The sequence below is a fragment of the Enhydra lutris genome, unplaced genomic scaffold (assembly GCF_002288905.1).
Source record: "Enhydra lutris kenyoni isolate GAN:26980312 unplaced genomic scaffold, ASM228890v2 scaffoldscaffold12, whole genome shotgun sequence".
Classification (NCBI taxonomy): domain Eukaryota; kingdom Metazoa; phylum Chordata; class Mammalia; order Carnivora; family Mustelidae; genus Enhydra; species Enhydra lutris.
This window is the reverse complement of record NW_019154096.1, coordinates 13690038-13710307: the sequence shown is the minus strand read 5'-3', so window position 1 is coordinate 13710307 and position 20270 is coordinate 13690038. Positions and strand designations below refer to the sequence as shown.

Below are 20270 nucleotides of genomic sequence, written 5' to 3'. Positions count from 1 at the left end.
CTTAACCGCTTAACCAACTACACCACCCAGGTGCCCGAATACTTTGATCTTTGAAATCAAAGCGTATATTCTAATTCCATCACTTCAGACTCTGTGGCCTTGAAGAAGCTGTATTATCTCTCCACATGACTAATGTGTATAAAGTATATGATAATAGTCCTTCATGTGGGTTAGTATGAGGATTAAGAGATAACACAGGTAACATACCTCCCACAATCCTATTATAAGGTAGCTAAATAGAAAGTATTTCATCCTTCCTCCTCACAGCATTTAACAGAGGAAAGAACTATCAGTGGAAGGAACCCTGGGATGGCACTTCTCCTTTAAGGAGAAGGATTTAAAAACATCGTTCAGGAAACTAGAAGACAAAGAAAGGGAGCTCTCCCGAAAAGAAAGGCTGTGGTCACAGGCAGGCAAGTGACAGAAGATCAATCTTGGTTCCAGCCACCTTTGGGGAAATAACAAGAGTGCGATTCACTGTTGAACCATCTTTCTTTCATTCTTAATTTCACAAAACCTTTTATTGGTTCTTCAGAGATATCATGGTCCTTTTAAATTTACACATTAAGGAGTTATTAGGGATCAGATACGACTATCTTTTCATGTAATACACTTTAAAATGCTGATCAAAGTGTTGTGCCAGGGCACCTGGGTGATTCAGTGGTTAAGTGTCTGCCTTCAGCTCAGGTCATGAGCCAAAGGGTCCTGGGACTGAGCCCTGCATTGGGCTCCCTGCTCAAAGAGAAGCCTGCTTCTCCCTCTCCCACTCCCCCTGTGTGTGTCCCCTCTCTCACTGTGCCTCTTTCCATCAAATAAATAAATAAAACCTTAAATAAATAAATAATAAAGTGTTGTGCCCTGGATCTAGGTCTATTTTTTGGTAAAATATACTTCAATTTTTAGAACAGTTTCAGGTTCAGAGCAGAACTCAGTAGAAAGTACAGAGAGTTTACATCTATGCTCCTCCCCACACATGGGGACTGCCTTTCCCACCATCAACATCACATCAACATCAAAACCATTCTAAGGGTTTTAACAAATATATAGTGACATACATGTACCATTTTAGATCACACAGAGTAATTTCACTGCCCTAAAAAATCCTCTGTGCTCGGCCTGTTATTTATTCTTCCTTTCCCCAAAATCCCTAATGATCACCAACCACTAACCTTTTTACTGTCTCCATAGTTTTGCCTTTTCCAGAATCTCATATAGTTGGAATCATACAGTATGAGCACTGGCTTCTTTCATTTAGTAATATGCACTTAAGGTTTCTCCATGTTTCTTCATGGCTTGATAGTTCATCTTTTTAGTGCTAAGTAATATTCTTTAGTCTGGATGGACCACAGTTTATTTATCCATTCATCCACTGAAGGCATCATGGCTGCTTTCAGGTTTGGTGATTATGAATAAAGCTGCTATAAATATCTGTGCATACATTTTTGTGTGAACATAAGTTTTCAACTCATTTAGAGAAATATCAAGGGGTGCAACTGTTGGGTTGTAAAGTAAGGATATGTTTAGTTTTATAAGAAACTGCCTGTCTTCCAAAGTGGCTATACCATTTTGCATTCCCACCAGCAGCAAATGAGAGTTCCTGTTGTTCCACATCTTCCCCAGCATGTGGTGTTGTCAGTGTTTTGGATTCTGATATTCTGATAACATGCACAATAGTATCACATTGTTTTAATTTGTAATTCCCTGAAAACATATGATGTTGAGTATCTTTCCATATGCTTATTAGTCATCTGGACATCCTCTTTGGTATGGTGTCCGTTCAGGTCTTTTGGCCATTTTTTAATTGGGTTGTTCATTTCCTTATTGTTGAGTTTTAAGAATTCTTTGTATATTCTGATCTTTATTTTTATTTTATATTTATTTTATTTTATTTTTATTCAGATCTTTATCAGATCCAGCCTGTGCAAATATTCTCTCCCCGTCTCTGGTGTGTCTTCTCACTCTCTTGATGCTTTCGCTTTTTCCGTTCATTTTCTCACCCTTCCATCTCACTCTGAATTTGCTTCCTAATTAAGTTACTTGAAAATCTTAAAAAAAAAAAAAAAAACAGGTAGATACGTTTACTTATTTCAGGCTTAGAGGACAACTGAACAACTAAAACCCTCTTCTTCTGTGGCCCTGGTAGAGGAGAAAGGGGAGAGACTGGAAGGAGCAGCTAGCCTGCAGCAATTATTAGATGAGCAAGTAAGTCAACCCTTTGGGGCTTCAGAAGGGAAGAGAGGGGAACCAGCCAGAGATCCAAAAATCAACGCAAGCTCAGGTCCTTAATTGTGCTAGTGTATCACTAGCATAAATAAACAGCATAAATCACCTCACCGGTAGGACTGTGTGTATACATGTGTGTTTGTGTGTGTGAGAGTACACATGGTATTCAGAAAGGTTCTCAAATTTGCATTTGCATGTTTGGCACGATCTATAAATGAAGTCACTCATGTAGAAAGAGATGTACTGACCAGTCATATATCTAAAAGGCACACTAATTTTATAAGCTTTTTATTAACTATACTGTGAACTTTAGGAACTAGAAATATCCCAGGTCTCCAACTTCTTCTAAGAAATCTTACTTAGACCATGGTCTCTCTAACCAGAGTAACTACTAGTACACTGCATACAAATTATCAAGTCTTTGGCTGAACGCCTACTCTTGGCTCCCGATTAGCATTCATCAACTGATGGTCAGTCACATTAACAATATATACAAATATGTTAAATACAAAATCTTTCTCCCCAGCAGTAAGACAATGGCTGCTGAGCAGCTCAAAGAAAACCGCTTTCAAAGACTGAAAAGCAGAAAAGCAAGCAAACACATTCTGAGATTATTTTCCTTCTAAATCCATCTTAGAAGTTGTTTAGTCTAATGACAAATCAAAAGGTCTCTTCCTAAGTAAACAGTACATGAAGATATGAAATACAAAGTTAAAATTCAGAAGGCATTTTTAAAATATGTATACAGTTACAGTTTCATGTCTTTCTTAACTCTAACTCCCCCTGAAAAAGGAGGTGTTATCTATGAGAGTAAGGATATGCTAAATTTAGCCTACTTTCAAATCAGTGTAATTCCCAAGGACTGAGGCATTATAAAACTGATTATTATCAGTAGTGACTGTAATCAGCTGTATGTGGCTATGGCTGCTGAAGGGACGCTACGTCTGAGAACACCCTGGAATAAGGAAAGGGGTTCAGAAAGGTACTATCTCACCCAGGGGGATCTGGGGCTCTGAAAAGAGATCTGCGTTTGTCTGGGGTCTACTACTTACTAAATGTAAATCCCTGGGCAAGTTATTCTACTTCAGGTGACTTTGTTTGTTTACCTATAAACTGAAAATATCACCACGCAACTCATAGGTTGCCTGATCATTAAGTAAGATTATGTATGTAATATATTTAGCATATTGGCCCCAGCTGGGTCTCAACAAACAGTGGTATTCAGTAATATTGGCGATCTGTCAATTATGTAACCAAACACTAATTAAAGCAGCCACAACAACTGTAGCTGGAAGAGGCTGCATCTTGTGAAGTTTCCCTTACAAGCTTACCAGAGAAGGCAGAGAGCTTCGCTCATTCAGGCGTCCCATGAATGACAAAGATAAGGTCATTTCCGTTATGTTTCCTTCCACTACTCAGAACCACTGAAAGGAGCTTTAGCCACATTGGTGTCAGTCACAAATCATGTCTTACATCCATTCACTTAAAAGGTCTCCAGGAAAGGCATCATTAATATTTTTCATAATAGTAAATGCCACTCCTGTGTGAATGCCATGATTTTAAATCTCTCTGCTACACAACACACGTTTGTGGTTGACATCTCCATCTGTATCAGTGGTTTCACTAGAACCATGACTGAGTTGAGCTGAGGTACTGGAAAATCTGCAGATATTTACTCGGTGCCAACTACGAACTGCTCACAGTGCTAAGGACACTTATGTGTACTCTTTACCCTTTAGGGAACTGATGGCCTAAGAGTGTTCTCCAACCTGTCTTTGTCACTCATTTTACACCATGATCTAGTCATATTTATATGTTTATATATCCATGTAAATACTGACATATGACATAAAACAATACTCTTTTACACTCTAATGTTTTCTTTTCTAATCTAGTTGTATTTTTTACATACTGGTTATAACCACTGAAATAATTTTTGGGACACTAATAGGTCGCAACTCACCACCGGAAACACTGTAACACAGCTTACCATGCCACGCCTCTTCTCTGCCCTCTGCCCTTTGAACAACACTGTGTTAAAGGCCTCAACCAGTTCAACATGAATACCCAATGAAACTGTAAGCACACTTGACAAAACATTTTCCTCTAAAAAAAAATAAAGTGAACAGCCTACAGTTTTTCTCAAGCTAAGATTTCCTATTAGATACCACTTGTTCTGATGGAATACAACCAAAAATAATAAAATCTCATTTTAATGACCCTTTTCCTTATTCCAGGAGGGAGAATATAGCCAAACTTGGTGCCCAACTCCCTCCAAACCAGGATACATCAAGCAATTCAGCCACAACTTTCATTCCTGATCATTCCGGGACATCCTGAATTGTCATAAAAGAAACACTTGCAGAGAACAGTTTCTATCACTTAAATTCTGTAAGACAACTCTTTCCCAGAACAAAAGCCAATAAAGCTTCATCAATGCTGACCACATTTATTTGGAATTTGGCATAAAAACTTTAAACAATTTTCACTCACATTTACAACCTTGCCAGTTTAAGAAGAAGGACACTGATGAGCAAATTAAGGGCGAAAAGAAGACTGTAAGAAAAATGTTTACTGTATTTAAGAGAACAATCTCATCTAGTATCACACGCAGCATAATCATACCAGTGTGATAAATTCTCATTACAAAACACTTTTATCTATTTGTTAAGGCAGGTCTAGCAGGACTTCTATTTAGCAAAACAGTCAAACTTGTTCAAAATGCTATCTGTAATTTAATGAAGCTGCATTTACTTTAAAACAGACTGTAATTCAGAATAGCATATTCAAAATTTTAAAGAGTGCCTCAAGTTATTCTGTTGGTAAGGCTTTAAAGTATTAAACATCTTAATCCTTAAGGACAGTCTTCATGGACATATACCTCTGATTCTTCTATTTAAGGCAGAATATTCTAGCATTCTGAATCTAAAAGTTGGATTTTTATTTACTTCCACACAAAATAAATGTTGTATTATACACAAGAATTACTAAATATTGCTTTATTTTCTTAATCATTAGGATAACCCTAGAGTTGCCTACTTAATCGTCCATTATATTGAATCTTAAATTCTCAGCTCAACCTTCCAATAATTTCAAATACTTGTAAATTCTAAAAAATTCTATAGTCCCTGAGTTTTATATGACAAAACAGGCTCCTTGCCAAAATGCCATGCTTACTAAATGGAAATATTTCTATTACATTTTTTCACTGTGTTCCCTGTGGCTAAAAGGAATGGAGGAGGAGTAAAAAAGGAGGAGAAAGGGAAGAAAGGGATGGAGAGAGGGACAATTACCAGGTGGCTTTTTACCCAAAATTGTATTTCACACAGGCACAGAACAACAGTTATCACTCTAAGCTTACTCATGCTAACTGACTGCAATGATGACAGAAACTTAAAATTAATGAATCCATGAAAGTGCAGTTTTTGGAAACCAAGATTGACATTATCCAGGAGAAGGGACTGTTGAAGGACCTGTGCCTGTTTTTCAATAGTAATCATCATCCACTGCCATGAACACATGGTCTCCTCAGTAACTAAGTCATGATATCTCCATGTCAGATGGTGAGATTTTTGTTTCTGCAATTCAGCGTAACCATGAAAGCCACGAGAGGAACTTGTTAAGTATACACTTCCCAATCCCACTGCAGACTGACTGAACCAGAATCTCCAGAGAAGAACCTGATTTTTCCAAGTGATACCAAATCCAGGTCGCTTTCTGCCTTTGTGAGGGGCAGCACCTTACCAGGACTCCAACCAACGCAGCCACACAGCCACTCTGATAAAGGGTTGATGGCTTAAAAAATAAAGCACAGGACCAAATTCCAATAGGGCAAAGAGGGGGGCAGACTGGTAACAGTAGCTATGAAAAATGTCTGTCTTGGCTTACATATTCAACCAAGAGGATCAAAAGTCTAGAGAGTAAAATACAACACAAGCCTGGGCCTATACTGAACCACGAGCATCGTCTGGGGATTATCTGTATATTCCAAATCTTCATATCACTGTGATATTTAGAGTTTAATAACCATCCAAACATGGCACAAATCCCCAGACACATTTACATTCTTGGGTCTCTTGAGTAATACTAGTTTAGAATGAAGAAGGTTTAAAATAAAGATTAACAACCGTTTTCCATACAACATTTAGAGGCAGGTATCCACATCAAATCAAAGAATTACCTTCTGAAGATTCCCCTGCCATTTTCATTTTATTTTTACTTATTACAAATGATAATCAAACAAACCTCATCTCTGAATTTATCCATTTTAAAAGTAATATAGGAATACATATATCAGGGATGTTAGCCAAGAACTGATTCAGCAGCTGTGTGTTTAAGTAATAAGAGCAACTCAAATAAATTCTGAACCGTAAATTCCTCTGAGGAAAACTTTTGACTTTTTTCTCCCTTCCTTGAGCTCAGTCTCTCTCTTTTGGCACATTCTGCTCATCATACAATACTGTGTACATTCATAGCACTTCATAAATAATAGAAAAATAAAATGAGGTCTGTAGACATAGGCCTGGAGGGATCAATTCTTAGGCACAATTCCAAAGGTTAACTTTAACCAAGGGGAAATTTTGTTAAATTCCCCCAAAATGCACTGCTAAAATACTTCTATTTTTCAAAGCACAATGTGTAATCAAAATGTGGACTAGTTGGTCATTGTGAATGGGTTATGTATTTCAATGACCAGAAACTAATCTAAAACATTAACCTCATCTATTTATCCTCATATTATCTAACATCTCTAAAGTTGTAACCACATTTTGAAAAAAAATTAGTCAATTCCCAGTTTCTCATGATAGTGGGTGGGGGGAACCTAGCATGGGTAGTGCAAGAGAATAAGCCATCCAAAATTATCTGGAATCATTTTATTATTCATGTTTCCTTGGAGGTTTTCTTTGGAGACTGATCAAATTACATTTTTATTAGGATAGTAATGAAGTTCATGTCATTCTTTAAGTAAAAATACCTGACAATAGGGAAAAAGAATACAATTTATATTCAAGTTTCAATTTATTCATGTAGTAGGCCAGGGATTTTTAAATGGCCACAAACAACCAAATAGGTAGATAACCCACTAATAAGTAATTTCTTCTTCAGCATAATGAATATAAAACATCTCAACACACTGAAGATTGAGACTATATCCCACAGCACTTGGCAAATGGAAGGCATGTAGGAAGTTATGGGATCACACCTGAAAATTCACCATGTCTTCTTACGACTGTTTAGCACACAGGGTTTGCCTTTCTTGCCACCACAACAGAAATGAGAAAGTAATAAGAGCAGTGTCTGTAGGAACCTCAATACACTAAAGTCCAGTTAGTCCTCACAACAACTATAAAATAACTTTCATCCCATGTGATGAGTAACTAATAAAATGAGATTAAAAGAAGGAAATCTGAACTAAAATAAGAGAAAGAGAAATCTTTCAATGTTTAGTATCACTTAGCAATAAAAGTCATAGGGAGAAGGGAAAGTAAATAGGAAACTGAACAGCAACAGCAAAAAAGCTGGACCACAAAAGATAATGTTCAGCTTGCACAATCTTTGTTTTTGAATTATGTGATAGTATCTCCCATCAGCTCCTAATGACTACATGTATCTTTTAATGAAGTATATACAACAAAGTTTGTTGAAACTAAGGTTATGCTTTGAAAAAATATCCATAAATATATTTACTGGCAGGTCACTTGAAAATACTACGTAATCTGGGGAAAAAAAAAATAAATAATGGTGCCTGTACTTCCATTCTTGACCATCCATCCACTGGGTGGTGTGTTCTAGGATAAAGGAGAAGAAAGGCCATGCAAGGGAAACACTCAGCCTGAAAGAAAAATGTACTGGGTTCACCAGTTAGACATATGAAGAGAAGAAGCATGCATGAAAGGAAACCTAAGGTTTCTAACATATTAGAAGAAGAAAAAAATAGCTATTAAATTCGTGTGGTACAAAACAAGAAGTTTATGTGTTGAAAACATGCTGTTACATTCAGAAGTCACCATGACTCATGGCCATTGAATGAAAGAAAGTCACTGAAATCGTAATTTGCTATGGTATCTTCCATAATAACATTTCCATTACAATGAAATACTTAGTGTTTTTTTGGTTGCTGGATAAAAGGCATCATTCTTAATTATGGTTAACTTTCCAAAACATCGCTATTTCACAAATATTTGGGGACAGACATGATAAGAATAAAGGCAAACTTCCAGTAATTCCAGTCCTCATTATCAAAGCCACCAATTTCTGCATCTCTCATGATTTACCTTTCTTGGATTTGGCTCCGATCTTCAGTTTTGATGGCCAAGCAATCTGTGTATTTGTTTCCTCCATGATCTGTAACAAAAATTAAGAGAGAAAAATATTGATTCAATTAAGAACTTGTATTTACAGATAAGATTCTTCTAAAAAAAATTATTTTCAAGTCTTTAGTCTCATGCTGATAAAATGACCTCATTTTAAAACAACGCAAAAAAAAAACTTGCTGAAAAAAGAGATTCATTTTTATAAGCCTTTAATCTATTAGAAATATTCAAGTATATTTTGTTACTCCCAGTGTTCCTCTCCGTTATGCTTCAGAGTTTTCAACATAGAGACAACAAGACCAAAAGTACATGAACAAGTAATTGACCCCACTTGACGCCAGAACTGTCAGAGATGCTTGTGCTGAATAAAATTCCCCAAGACCATTGCCAACAGATTGCAACACACCAAACATAATCTTGTAACACAAAACTACATGGGTTAGGCCATACTAAATGAAGATTTTTTTTTTTCTGGGAAAAAAATTAATAACTTGCTTTGGGCACATTTGTATTTCATTAAAACTGATGAAAAACCTCTAAACACGACATCATGTCGTAAGGCTGCATTCCCGTCATCCTTTGCCTGGTGCAAAATGGCATCTTTGCCACAATTCTTTTCTGCTTCCATGAGACTAACACAGGCCGGAGTGACCAGGACCCAAATGTGTAAAGATGTAAGAAGGAGTAAGGGAAACAACCACCACAGGGTAAAAGTGGTAGATGGTAAATAAGAAAGAGTAACCAAAGACTGTTTACCCTTTTTCCTTCTCTACTTTTATCACATGAGTAAGACTAGATTAATGTTTACTTTGTACCATGAGTACAGAATTCGTCAAAGAAACTGGCAGGGCAAACAACTAAACAAATTAATAGGCAAATAAAACCAGTACACATTAATCACTTCAGTTAGAGTAGGATAGTTTATACTTTTTTTTTTTAAGATTTTATTTTTTTATTTGTCAGTCAGAGAGGGAGAGAGAGAGGGAGCACAAGCAGGGAGAGCAGCAGGCAGGGGGAGAGGCAGGCTCCCTACTGACCAAGGAGCTCGATGCTGTGCTCAATCTCAGGACCCTGGGATCATGACCTGAGATGAAGGCAGTCGCTTTACCAACGAAGCCACCCAAGTGCCCCAATATGCTTTTTAATATGGACTTAGAGTTAACTAAACAAATTAAAGGTGAAGACAACTAAGCACGGTGCAATTAACAAAAAGTACCTTTATCCCTTCAGTATAGGCTATGTACTGCATATAAGGCTACACAGTTGAAATATTAACATGCATCTTACTTTACATAATCCCCTTTTCATAGCATAAAAGAAATTCCAGCAGATGTTTCAAACTGGAAGCCCACAGATGCATTTTGTCTACCCATCATAATGTTTTTAAAACATGAGCCAACATTTTTAACTCTGAGAATTTCACAAAGAAATTAAGATTTCTGGTTCTTTGGAGAACTTGACAGATTTAGCACTTGAAGCCCACATTCCCACATGGCAACACTTGGCTGGCACTGAGGACTGGATGCCCAGGAGGCTCTCGGCTGCCCCCCAACCCCCACTGGGTCTCTTACATAGAGGTCAAGAGCCACTTGCCATTATCATCACGTTATCATGTTATTATTATCACCCAAATTTTTCCCATCTCACTGTGCTGAAATTCCCAATCTGAAATTCTCCTGTTTTCTGTGTTTATTTGTTTATAATCTGTCTCTGCAAAATAAAAATAAGCTCTCCACCCTACACATAGCAAGCACAGGATACATGTGGGTAAATGAGTTTTCACAGCATGCTTATGAAGTAGACCTGTTTATTCCTCACACAGCTAGAAAGCAGCAGAGTGGAGATAAAAACACCAGACTGCTTGCAAAGACCATACTTTTTTTAAAACCAGACTGCTTACAAAGACCGAACCATACGGAACATAGGGCCTCTTTTTAAAACATGTATATACAAATTTGAAAATATGCTTTAAGACTTGTGCACAACAAATGGCTTTAACATCTTACAAGGATTTATCAAGAGCATACCTAGGTACCACAAGTTCCAGGATCCATAACTATGAATAAGACACAATTCCTGGTGTCCACAAGCTCACAGTCCAGTCAGGGACACATGCAAAAAAGCCAACTGCTGACAGTGGACCTGCTCACAAAGATGGCTCACAGCCACTGTTTTGAAAGGTCAGGTTAAGGGAGATGGTTAGTAAAGATTTTCTAAAATACAATCTACAAAATCACTCAAGTCTTGAAAGGCAAGTAAAAGTAAATTGATGAATAAGTTCAATAGTCTCTGAATGAGGGCAGGAAGCCCCAATTAGGGGAGACTTTTCATTGGTCACATTTTATCACTTATAGTTTCAAGCACTATACACATACATACATACATACACATCTTCAAAGTGACTAAAAATCGATTCAGAATTTTCCTCGAAGAGATAAAATGGGAAAATGAGATCTTACTATAATTCTGTTAGTGGGGAAGCAGTAAGAAAATAATCTATATACTTTTCTTTTCCTGAGTTAAATAATTTGGCCATTTAATCCAGTAAATTATTTTGGGTGCCATAATTATACTACTGTAAAAGAGAAAATTGCTTGACAACATATGGTGGTAAGACATAACTTTCTAAAATCTTAATCATTTGCAGAACTTCCTAGGAATCACCCTGTATATATGTTTGATCTCTTCTTATTAAACAACAATAGATGCTCCATGACAGAAAATAGTAAGTCAGAGAAAATATCCTCATAGAATATAATAGCCATCAAGTCAAAATGCTATTTTACACATACCTTCTCTAAGCCTCCCATCAGTCCAGGGTCTCCATTGGGCAGTGAAGTGGTGAGACTCAGAAATGCTCACTTTCAACCTACCTAACATTGACACTATCTGAGTGGGAAGGGAGACAGACTATGGCAAGCTGAGTATCCCTAACTCTAAAACCAGAGTTTTACCTTCTATATCACATGACCTCCAAAGTTCTATGAGCTACAAGAAATGTCAACATAAATTTAAAGAAAATGAATTACTAGTTACTGGAATCTGGAACCCATAGCTGACCTTCCCTCTATGATTAGAAAAAAGTGACTCCACTGAATATCGTCTGTGGTCAGTCAATGCCAACCACACATTCACTAGGCTACAATCTCCATACAGAGCTCCAAGTGGATGCCTTCTCAGATATCTCTTTATTTGTTCATCATTGTATGTAATCTAGTCATTAAGAGCAGGTGGCTCCAGAGGAGTCAAGTACCAGCTCTGCTCCTTTTTAGCTATCATGATGGGTAAATTACTTTCATCAGTCTTTCATCCTCTGTATAATTAATTATAGTTCCCACTCATAGAATTGCTGTGAGGTTTTGATAAGAAAACATGTGGAAAACTCCAAACACAGAACATGGCCCACAGTGATTATTAGATAATATTGACCCTTATGTTAATTACATATTAATTACTTTTGTTCAGTCACTGGTTCTAGAAACTAGAGATACAATAATAAATAAGATTTTGCTTCCCTCCAGGAGCTCATGGCCTAACAAGGAAGAGGACAAGTTAACCCACCACTGTGTACTGTGTGTTAAGTTTCATAATGGAGCAGGGCAGTATGAGTGTATGGAGGGAATCCTAGCCCAGTCATGGGTAGTCAAGGAAATTCCTATTGATGTTGTGACCTAAAGGAAGAGAAACAGCTAGCTGGAGAAAAGGTAGAGAATGTGTCCCAGATAGAAGTAGAATACATGTAGAAAGGTCTAGAAGGAGGGAGGGAGATACTTCAGAGGGTCTGAGGGTGAGTCAGTATGGCTGAGGTGCTTCAAGCCTTACTTCACACATCAAGGAAAACAAATGTGCCTCACATCTTCTCCACCTGCCTACGCATCTGCACATGGACATGTTCATATAGCCTTGAAGACATGACACAAACCAAAGCTATCCAGTACCTGTGCTTGGCTATCATTCACTACAAATCAATTTTGAAAGCTAGAAGAGTAACTATAAATAGGAAGAGGTCATACTTAACTTACTTTTAGGAAGTCCAAATTCCCCTTAGGAAGTTCTTTTTTTTTTTTTTTTTTAATTTATTTATTTGACAGAGAGATATTGTACATAGGCAGAGAGGTAGGCAGAGAGAGAGGGGGAAGCAGGCTCCCTGCTGTGCAGAGAGCCCGATACGGAACTCAATCCCAGGACCCTGAGATCATGACCTGGGCTGAAGGCAGAGGCTTAACCCACTGAGCTTCAGGGAAGCCACTGAACTTCCCTTAGGAAGTTCTTAATGAAGCTTTTCAAACCATCACCTCCAATGACTCCAAGTCAGTTCCTACAGCACAGACACTGCACACTAATAGCTGGGTTTAGCCTCAACCAGTTATGGACTAGTAGAGTGAAGCAGTCCTATCATAAGGAGGAAGAGGAAATATAGTTCTCTGTTGGGAGTATGGGTAGACAACGGTCCAGGAACCGTAGGACTAAAAGTTGGATTACTGGAAAAGGAGCTGGAGAATGAGCCCTGGTAGAAGTGGGATGAGGATATAAATCATAGGGTGCAGAAGGAGAAATTAGGGCCCTACGCAAGTCAGAAGCTCTGTAAGCAGCAAACTAATTTTTTTAAAGATGTCCTAAATGGTCGTCAAGTCAAACAGAGAGGTAAATCAAGGTAAATAAGGGAGCTGGAAAAGATGAGATCCAGAAGCTGTGGCTGAAATCAAAGAAGCCACAAAACCTCTGAGAAGAAAATGACGCTCTTATGTCTTAAAAAAACAAACAAACCTGAAGTGAGTTCCAACTAGGCTTTAAAAAAAAAACAAAAAATCTTATTATAGACCTGTTTCTACCTTAACAAAACCAAAGCCCAAAGAAAAAACCACTAATTTTGAATAATTTCCTATAAACATTAAATCATACCTTAAATATTTTAAATACTTATTTTAACTCATTATTCTGGATTATTCATTAATAAAGCATCTAAAGGAAGTCAGAGATAAAGCTGGGATTTCTCCTAGAGGCAAAAAAAGGGGGAAAAAAGGCTAGAAAGCTTACATATAGTTTTAAAAAGATGTCCCAGGGCTTCCAGACAACCCTGACCTAAGTGCTTACTTTCCTTTTCAAAGAGGCCATGTCTTTGAGTTGAACAAGAGCTTAGGTGTAGACACAAATGAGATAAAAGTCACTGAGCAACCGAGCAGACTAGGTTGTTGACATAACAAGTTCCTGTGACATCTAAAAGATGAGGACATTGACAGAGGACCTAATCATGAGCAAACCATAACAGGAGCTGCTGTAATCTTTTAGAATCTTCACAAAATCCAGACAGGTTTTTAAAAAATCGTAAGTACTGAAATGATGTTTTTTAAAAATTACAGAAATGGGACCACTAAAGCACTTAATTTTTAGGATCTTGTAATGGATGAAAACACTGACACCTTTTCAAAAGGATATTATACATTTTCCACAATCCAATTAATTCCTACAAGGAAATCACTTTCCAGAAACCCATGTTATGCCCCAATTCTTAAGCAAGCCAGGATACTGTCCAAATGTTCAATTTGCATTCAAGGAATAATTCAATTAAGTGGCTAACTCTGACCAAACCCTCTGCAAAACATAAGATGTGTGAAATTTGAACTGAAAGCTGGGAAACATGCTTAAAATGGCTAGTGCTTCCTTGCAGAGCAAAGAAGCCATGTATCACAGTGTCATTTAGGTAAAGGAGTGCCTTGGTGTACAAACCACAAAATCTCCAAGAAGAAAATGACTATCTTCTATCTCAGGGAGAACAATCCTCAAGTGAGTGACAGTTTTTTTGTTTTTGTTTCTTTAATATCATTGCCCTGGTTTCTACCTTCACAGAAATCAAAGTTCAAATGTTTACCGAAAATGATTCAACTTAAATATTTTAAAGATTTGTTCTAACTCATTATTCTGGATGCTATATGTTCATGCCATTACAAATAGGTCAGTTTCAACTTATGGACATCTTCACTGTTGAGGAGAGTCTTCTCAATTCTACCAATTTCGGCTAGGTTTCTTTAGTTCTTTTATTGTAAGCAGCAATTCTCTGTCATGGGGAGAGGAGATTTGGGAGGCATTCATCTAAAGATAAAAGTATTTGAAAAATAACTATTTGAAGTTTCCATTGTTAGACTTGTTATACTCATTACTTTCAAGGGATTAATAATGGAAATGTAACTTAATTCTTATGCTAATCTCAGATCTGATGAACGGAAAATACTTCTAGTAACAAAAATATTTGAGCCAAGAATATCAATTTTGAAACATATGAAGCAATTAAAATTAAGATTGTTTATATCAGAAAGAATATGTATTTTTGTAGTTTAGGTTTGAAAGTTACTTTTTCCTGATGAAAAATCTGATGAAGGGCGCCTGGGTGGCTCAGTGGGTTAAAGCCTCTGCCTTCGGTTCAGGTCATGATCTCAGGGTCCTGGGATCGAGCCCCACATCAGGCTCCCTGCTTAGCAGGGAGCCTGCTTCCCACTCCCCCACCCCCTGCCTGCCTCTCTGCCTACTTGTGACCTCTCTCTCTCTGTGTCAAATAAATAAATAAAATCTTAAAAAAGAAAGAAAGGAAGAAAGAAAAATCTGATGAAGATAGCATGCTGTGGATATTTAACAGCTTAGGCAGTTAATTAGCCATCTTAACTTTCTTACTCAAAACAGGGCATAATGTACCCTAATCAAAGAGTAATAGCACTGCTTTTTTAATATTAAAAACACACCTAATAAACATAGAATCTTATGTTCCTGTTTTGGTTTTAGTTTCTATTGGGAGTAAGAGAGGGAGAGATGGCAAGGGAGAGTAAAGTTTACATGGGCTGGAATTTGGAATTTAATTGGAAAAAAGTTCTATCAGCTATAGAAAAAAATTACATCACAGATTTACAAGGAATCGTTTAAATAACTTTACTTAACCAAAATAACTTGTCGAAATTAGAATGAAATAAACAAGTAAAATCCAATCAAATTCTACATATAGTTTTATCCATGATAAAAAAATAATTTCTACTTATATTCCCCAGTGCTCAAATGATAAATGTTTTTCCATCTCCAGCAAATTCCAGATTCGTACACCATTTGGAAAGAGAATATATCTACCAATGTTCACTATACTACAGATTTTGCAAGTTTGCAGCAATTATAGGGTAATATCTTACAGATGATGGAAACCTTTGCCAAACCAACAATTCTACTAACGTGCTTATTTCACCAAATTCTTCAATCCAGACATAAAGTTAAAAATCCACAGGTAAGTAAACAGTATCTCAGATCAACCAACAAGTCTATTTATGCTGACTTTACTTGAAATATTTATTCTTGGACCAGGAAAAGAACACTGAACACTCTAACTTGACATTTATACTCTAAACTATTGAAAATTCATCATTCAAAATGGCTACCAGCTGGGAGCCATCTGCAGCCTGCTTCACACACACACACAAACCCAGCTCATTTGTGCTCTGTTTTCCTTATACCGTTAGAGAAATAAGGTCTATCCTCATGGAGAAGGCTGTTTAAAGTTACTTCATGGACTAATGGATTGTGAGTCAATTTGCTACATTTCATCACAAAGGGAGCTACGTGAGAAAAGAGCGAACTAGAAAACCCTGAAAAGTAGTGATGGGAAAGCAGTGAACTTCTCACACGAGGGGGTGTCTAAAAACTGAGGATGTTTATTTTGCTGAGACATTAGAAGGCTCTGTTGTATTTCATTTTAAATCCAAGAAATGCATCTCACTGATTCACTCACTCGTCATCTCCAGAACCGTTCCTCACATTTGTCTAATATTCTTATATATTTCCCGTGTATTCCACGCCATAATCTTGTAAATCAGATATGTGAAACCCATTTGGCAGATGAAGAAATGAGAAATCAAAGAGGTTAAGCAGCAGATAAGTATGTGGCAAAGTCTGGCTAAAATCGAAGTCCTGTGACTCTGGCAAGAGCAATTTCTGACCCACTTGGCTTATGAAGTAAGCGGAAAGCACCATATACTTACAGGGAGGTCATCTGAAAGCTCACTAGCAGCCCAACAGCTGCCCCTCAACACTCCGATTCATTCATGACAGAGTAACCAGGGATGGCCCCAGAATGGTTCAATCAAGGGAAGGACCACCACCCCCATGCACACAGAGAGAATGTCAGAAGCATTTGGTTGTCACAGTGACACAACAGAGAGCCACACTGGCCAGGGTTACAGATGATGAGCTTCCAACAAAGGGCAGAACAAACCCACTCAGGATGGCCATAGAGACAGTCCTGGCTTTGCACAGTCCCAAGATGTACAAATTTTAGTTACCCAGCTTAGGTAAACAACACCAATCCCCCAACGAGACAAGTTTACATTCCAGTTACCAAAGTACATTAATTGTGAGTAGTTGCATCAGATACACATTCCACTGCCAGCTCTTCAGTATACAAATCACTACATATATAACATGCATCTTGATCAGTGACGAATCACGTAACTTCTTTCAAAGTATGTTGGGGATTACTCACTGCACATCCGTAAATACCTCATGCACAGAGGAGCAAAGCAAGGAGTTATACTGACTTCTTATCTCCCAGGGTCAAAAACAAGTGACATTTTACAAAAATGGATAATCAAAAGTGGAAACTGGCCAACCAAGATAAAAGTACAGTAACACTGCTGGAAGTGAAACTTGAGTCAGATGTCAGGTGTACAATATCTATAGGGGATGATGGGAATGTTGACACTGGCGTTGCTGGAGGGGCTAGGACATGCAGCCAGAGGAGACTGAGTGAAGACAAACTCAGGGACATAAACAATGAAAGCGGTTGTGACAAGGAGGAGCTGATGCCAGCAAAAAACTTCACATTAAAGAAACTCTGGGAGATATTCCACACCTTGAAAGTACAAAGGATGACGTGTTGTAATCTGATCAAGACTTATGATCGCAACAATTCACCGAGCCAGAGAAAAAATGCTCCCTCCATATCACAAACTATACAATAAAAAAGCCATGGCTCCAACTAGTCAAGGTTTTTTACAAAGAAATGGACACATTAATTCTCAATATTTCTAACATTAAAATACAGTGCATTAAATATTAGCTTTAATATCGTTTTTCATTTTCCTATACATTTATCACTGACAGGGAAATCTTTAACGTTTTCACAAAAATTTTTAGAATTTGCACAGCATTCAATTTTCCCATTGATTACTGAAAACACTTTGCAGTTTCAGCTTGCACAGTCATTTTTATGGCCCCACACTGCTATGTAAGGTGAGGACTACCTCTTATGCCCCCATTGAGAATCACTCATAAAGGGTTTCAAACTGTTCTACACTATAGACACTATTTATCTCAAAAAGTTCAGCGAACTCCTACATACTGACCAAAACCTAGTTCAGATGTGCCCCCCACTACGAAAACTCTCCCAACCCTCCCAGGCAGAAGTCATCTCTCTCCCCTCGTCCATTGTGGCAACATTTTAGTGCTTATTTCTTTGCTCGTTTTACCACTGCCACCAAAGAGGTGGCCTCCTCATGGCCAACAAACTATATCTTGTTCATTTTTAAACATTTGAATCTAGCACTTAGGATCTAAGAAGCATCGTTCAAGTAATTAACAGTGATGAAGTAGTTAGACAAAGGGGACAAAATAGGCAACAATTACGAAGGACTTTCCAATTACTCAGCACTTAGTGAATCCAGTACGGCCGCTCCATCTACACAGTCTCCTTTACCTCATTCGAAACATGGTATCCTTGTGGAATCTGCTTATCAGAATAAATGAACTGAGTGAATATTCCTTAAATAAGAGTAAATTCTAAATCACTGACAGAATTTTTCTCCCAAGGTACATGTGCCTAATAATGGAGAAGCTCTCCGTATAGTAAGGGGCAAGTTAGGCCAAGTATGGGCTTGGACAGTGGGATGCCTGTGTTCTGTCACTTCCATTCTAGCCTACATCTGGCACCAGCTCAGGGGCCCACACTTGCCCGTTTTAAAAGATGAGCTAGATTTTTGTGTTAAATCTTCTAATTTCTAAATGTTAATTATGTAAATTATATAAATCTAATTTCTAAATGTTTCAAATATGTAAAAAACACTGTGGGTGAAAGAAAGCATGGACCCCACCTTCTGACCTGTGCTCCAAACCAAAGAGAATTTTCACAGGGTGTGGGAGGTTATTTGTGATGACCTATAGTGTTAGTAAAGAGCCAATTTCTTGGTTCCCCTGGGACACAGGATCCATAATTCTTAAAGCCATTTCATTCTCCAACTATCACCTTATTATAATTCCTAGGAAGGACTAACCAGATCTCTATCATATCTGTTATCATAGGTAGCTATAAAAAGATTAAATTTGAACTATCAGATGTAACTTGTATATGACTTGAATATAATGGTTAAACAGTATATAACTTGTGAAAAAAAAGTAATAGTATTGATATTTCTAGCAAAATCAAGTTCCAAAACTTGATTGTAATTTTCTAGCCTCTGATTTTTCATAAGGCCATTATTCCAGAGGCCATTATTCCAGTTATATGAATTCACATTATATGATTTTTTAGGCAACACATTTTACTACCCAGGTCACTCTGATCTTCTTCAAGCAAACTTAGTAAGCTCCAGTGGCACTGATGCTGGTGACGACCGATCAGGACAACAGCAGATCAGTAATGGCATCCCTGAGACATTAATAAGATAAAATTCTATGTAGGCTGTACTGGGTAAGTAGGCAAAGAAACAAGTACTGGCTTCAAGGAAAGGTTGCTTTAAAAAAAAGTATAATGAAGATGGATATATTGGTTATGCTACTATAACAATTCCAAATGTCAGGGGATGAATACAACAAAAACTTCTCTCTCCTTTTAGATGGACTGCATAACGTCAGCAAAGGGCTTGGTTCTATACAGTCATTCAGGGACCCAAGCTTATGGAGGCCCTTTCATTTTATAGCTGCCCATCAGGAATTCATGGCCTCCTGTCTCCCTTTGGGAGAAACATGCAAACATGGTCCCCCATCTTCCCCACTCTTCACACTACTATACCAAATCAGTTGCACAGACCTAGTGATTCTCTCTCCAAAACTATGCCCAGAACCTAAGACAACCTTCCATCCAAGTAATGACCACCTTGAGCATTTCTACCAATGGCTTCACAAGTAGTGAGAGCACTTCCAGTTTTCTCCCCTTCAACTCACAAGCTCTGATATTTCCCCACTGTAATTCAAGTCTGTCAGGACTTATTCATTACCTCTTAAGTTGGGCACAAACTTCTTGGCCTAACATTAAGGCTGTCCATCATGAGGCTACAATCCACCTCTTTTGGTTTTACTTTTCCTCAGTCCCCATAACTTCATCACCACCAGTATGTCTGGTCCACACCCAATCCCCATCTTTTTTTTTTTTTCTTTCTATAAGCAGTTCCATTGTCCCACTGTCTCCAGCACTCGGTTCATCTCAAAACATAAAAACAACCTCAAGATCCCCTCAATTTGATACAATCTTCCCCTCTTCAGAGCTGCTATACTGTCTTTCTTATGCAACTTATATTTCTATTTTAAATTGAGTCAACCCCCTTCAAAGATAAACTATCTTTGAGGGCAAAGACCGTTTTACTCACAGTGAACTTGCCAGGTCTTACAAGGCCTAATTACTGGTAAAGCCAACAACATTTACCCTCTTGACAAGTCACAAAGAACATGCCTGAGAATTTCATTTGTAAGAGAGCTGTAAGCTTCTAGAAC

General features: G+C 37.7%; 1 protein-coding gene across 2 annotated transcripts in view; it reads right to left on the bottom strand.

Annotated features, from left to right (window-relative positions):
- Positions 1-20270, bottom strand: part of LOC111144875 (BicC family RNA binding protein 1) — a 257684-nt gene that overhangs the window by 102541 nt on the left and 134873 nt on the right. For both annotated transcript variants that reach the window (XM_022499445.1, XM_022499446.1), the window contains exon 3: positions 8499-8568. In XM_022499445.1, the coding sequence (XP_022355153.1) occupies positions 8499-8568 (70 nt within the window). The remainder of the gene's footprint in view (positions 1-8498; positions 8569-20270) is intronic.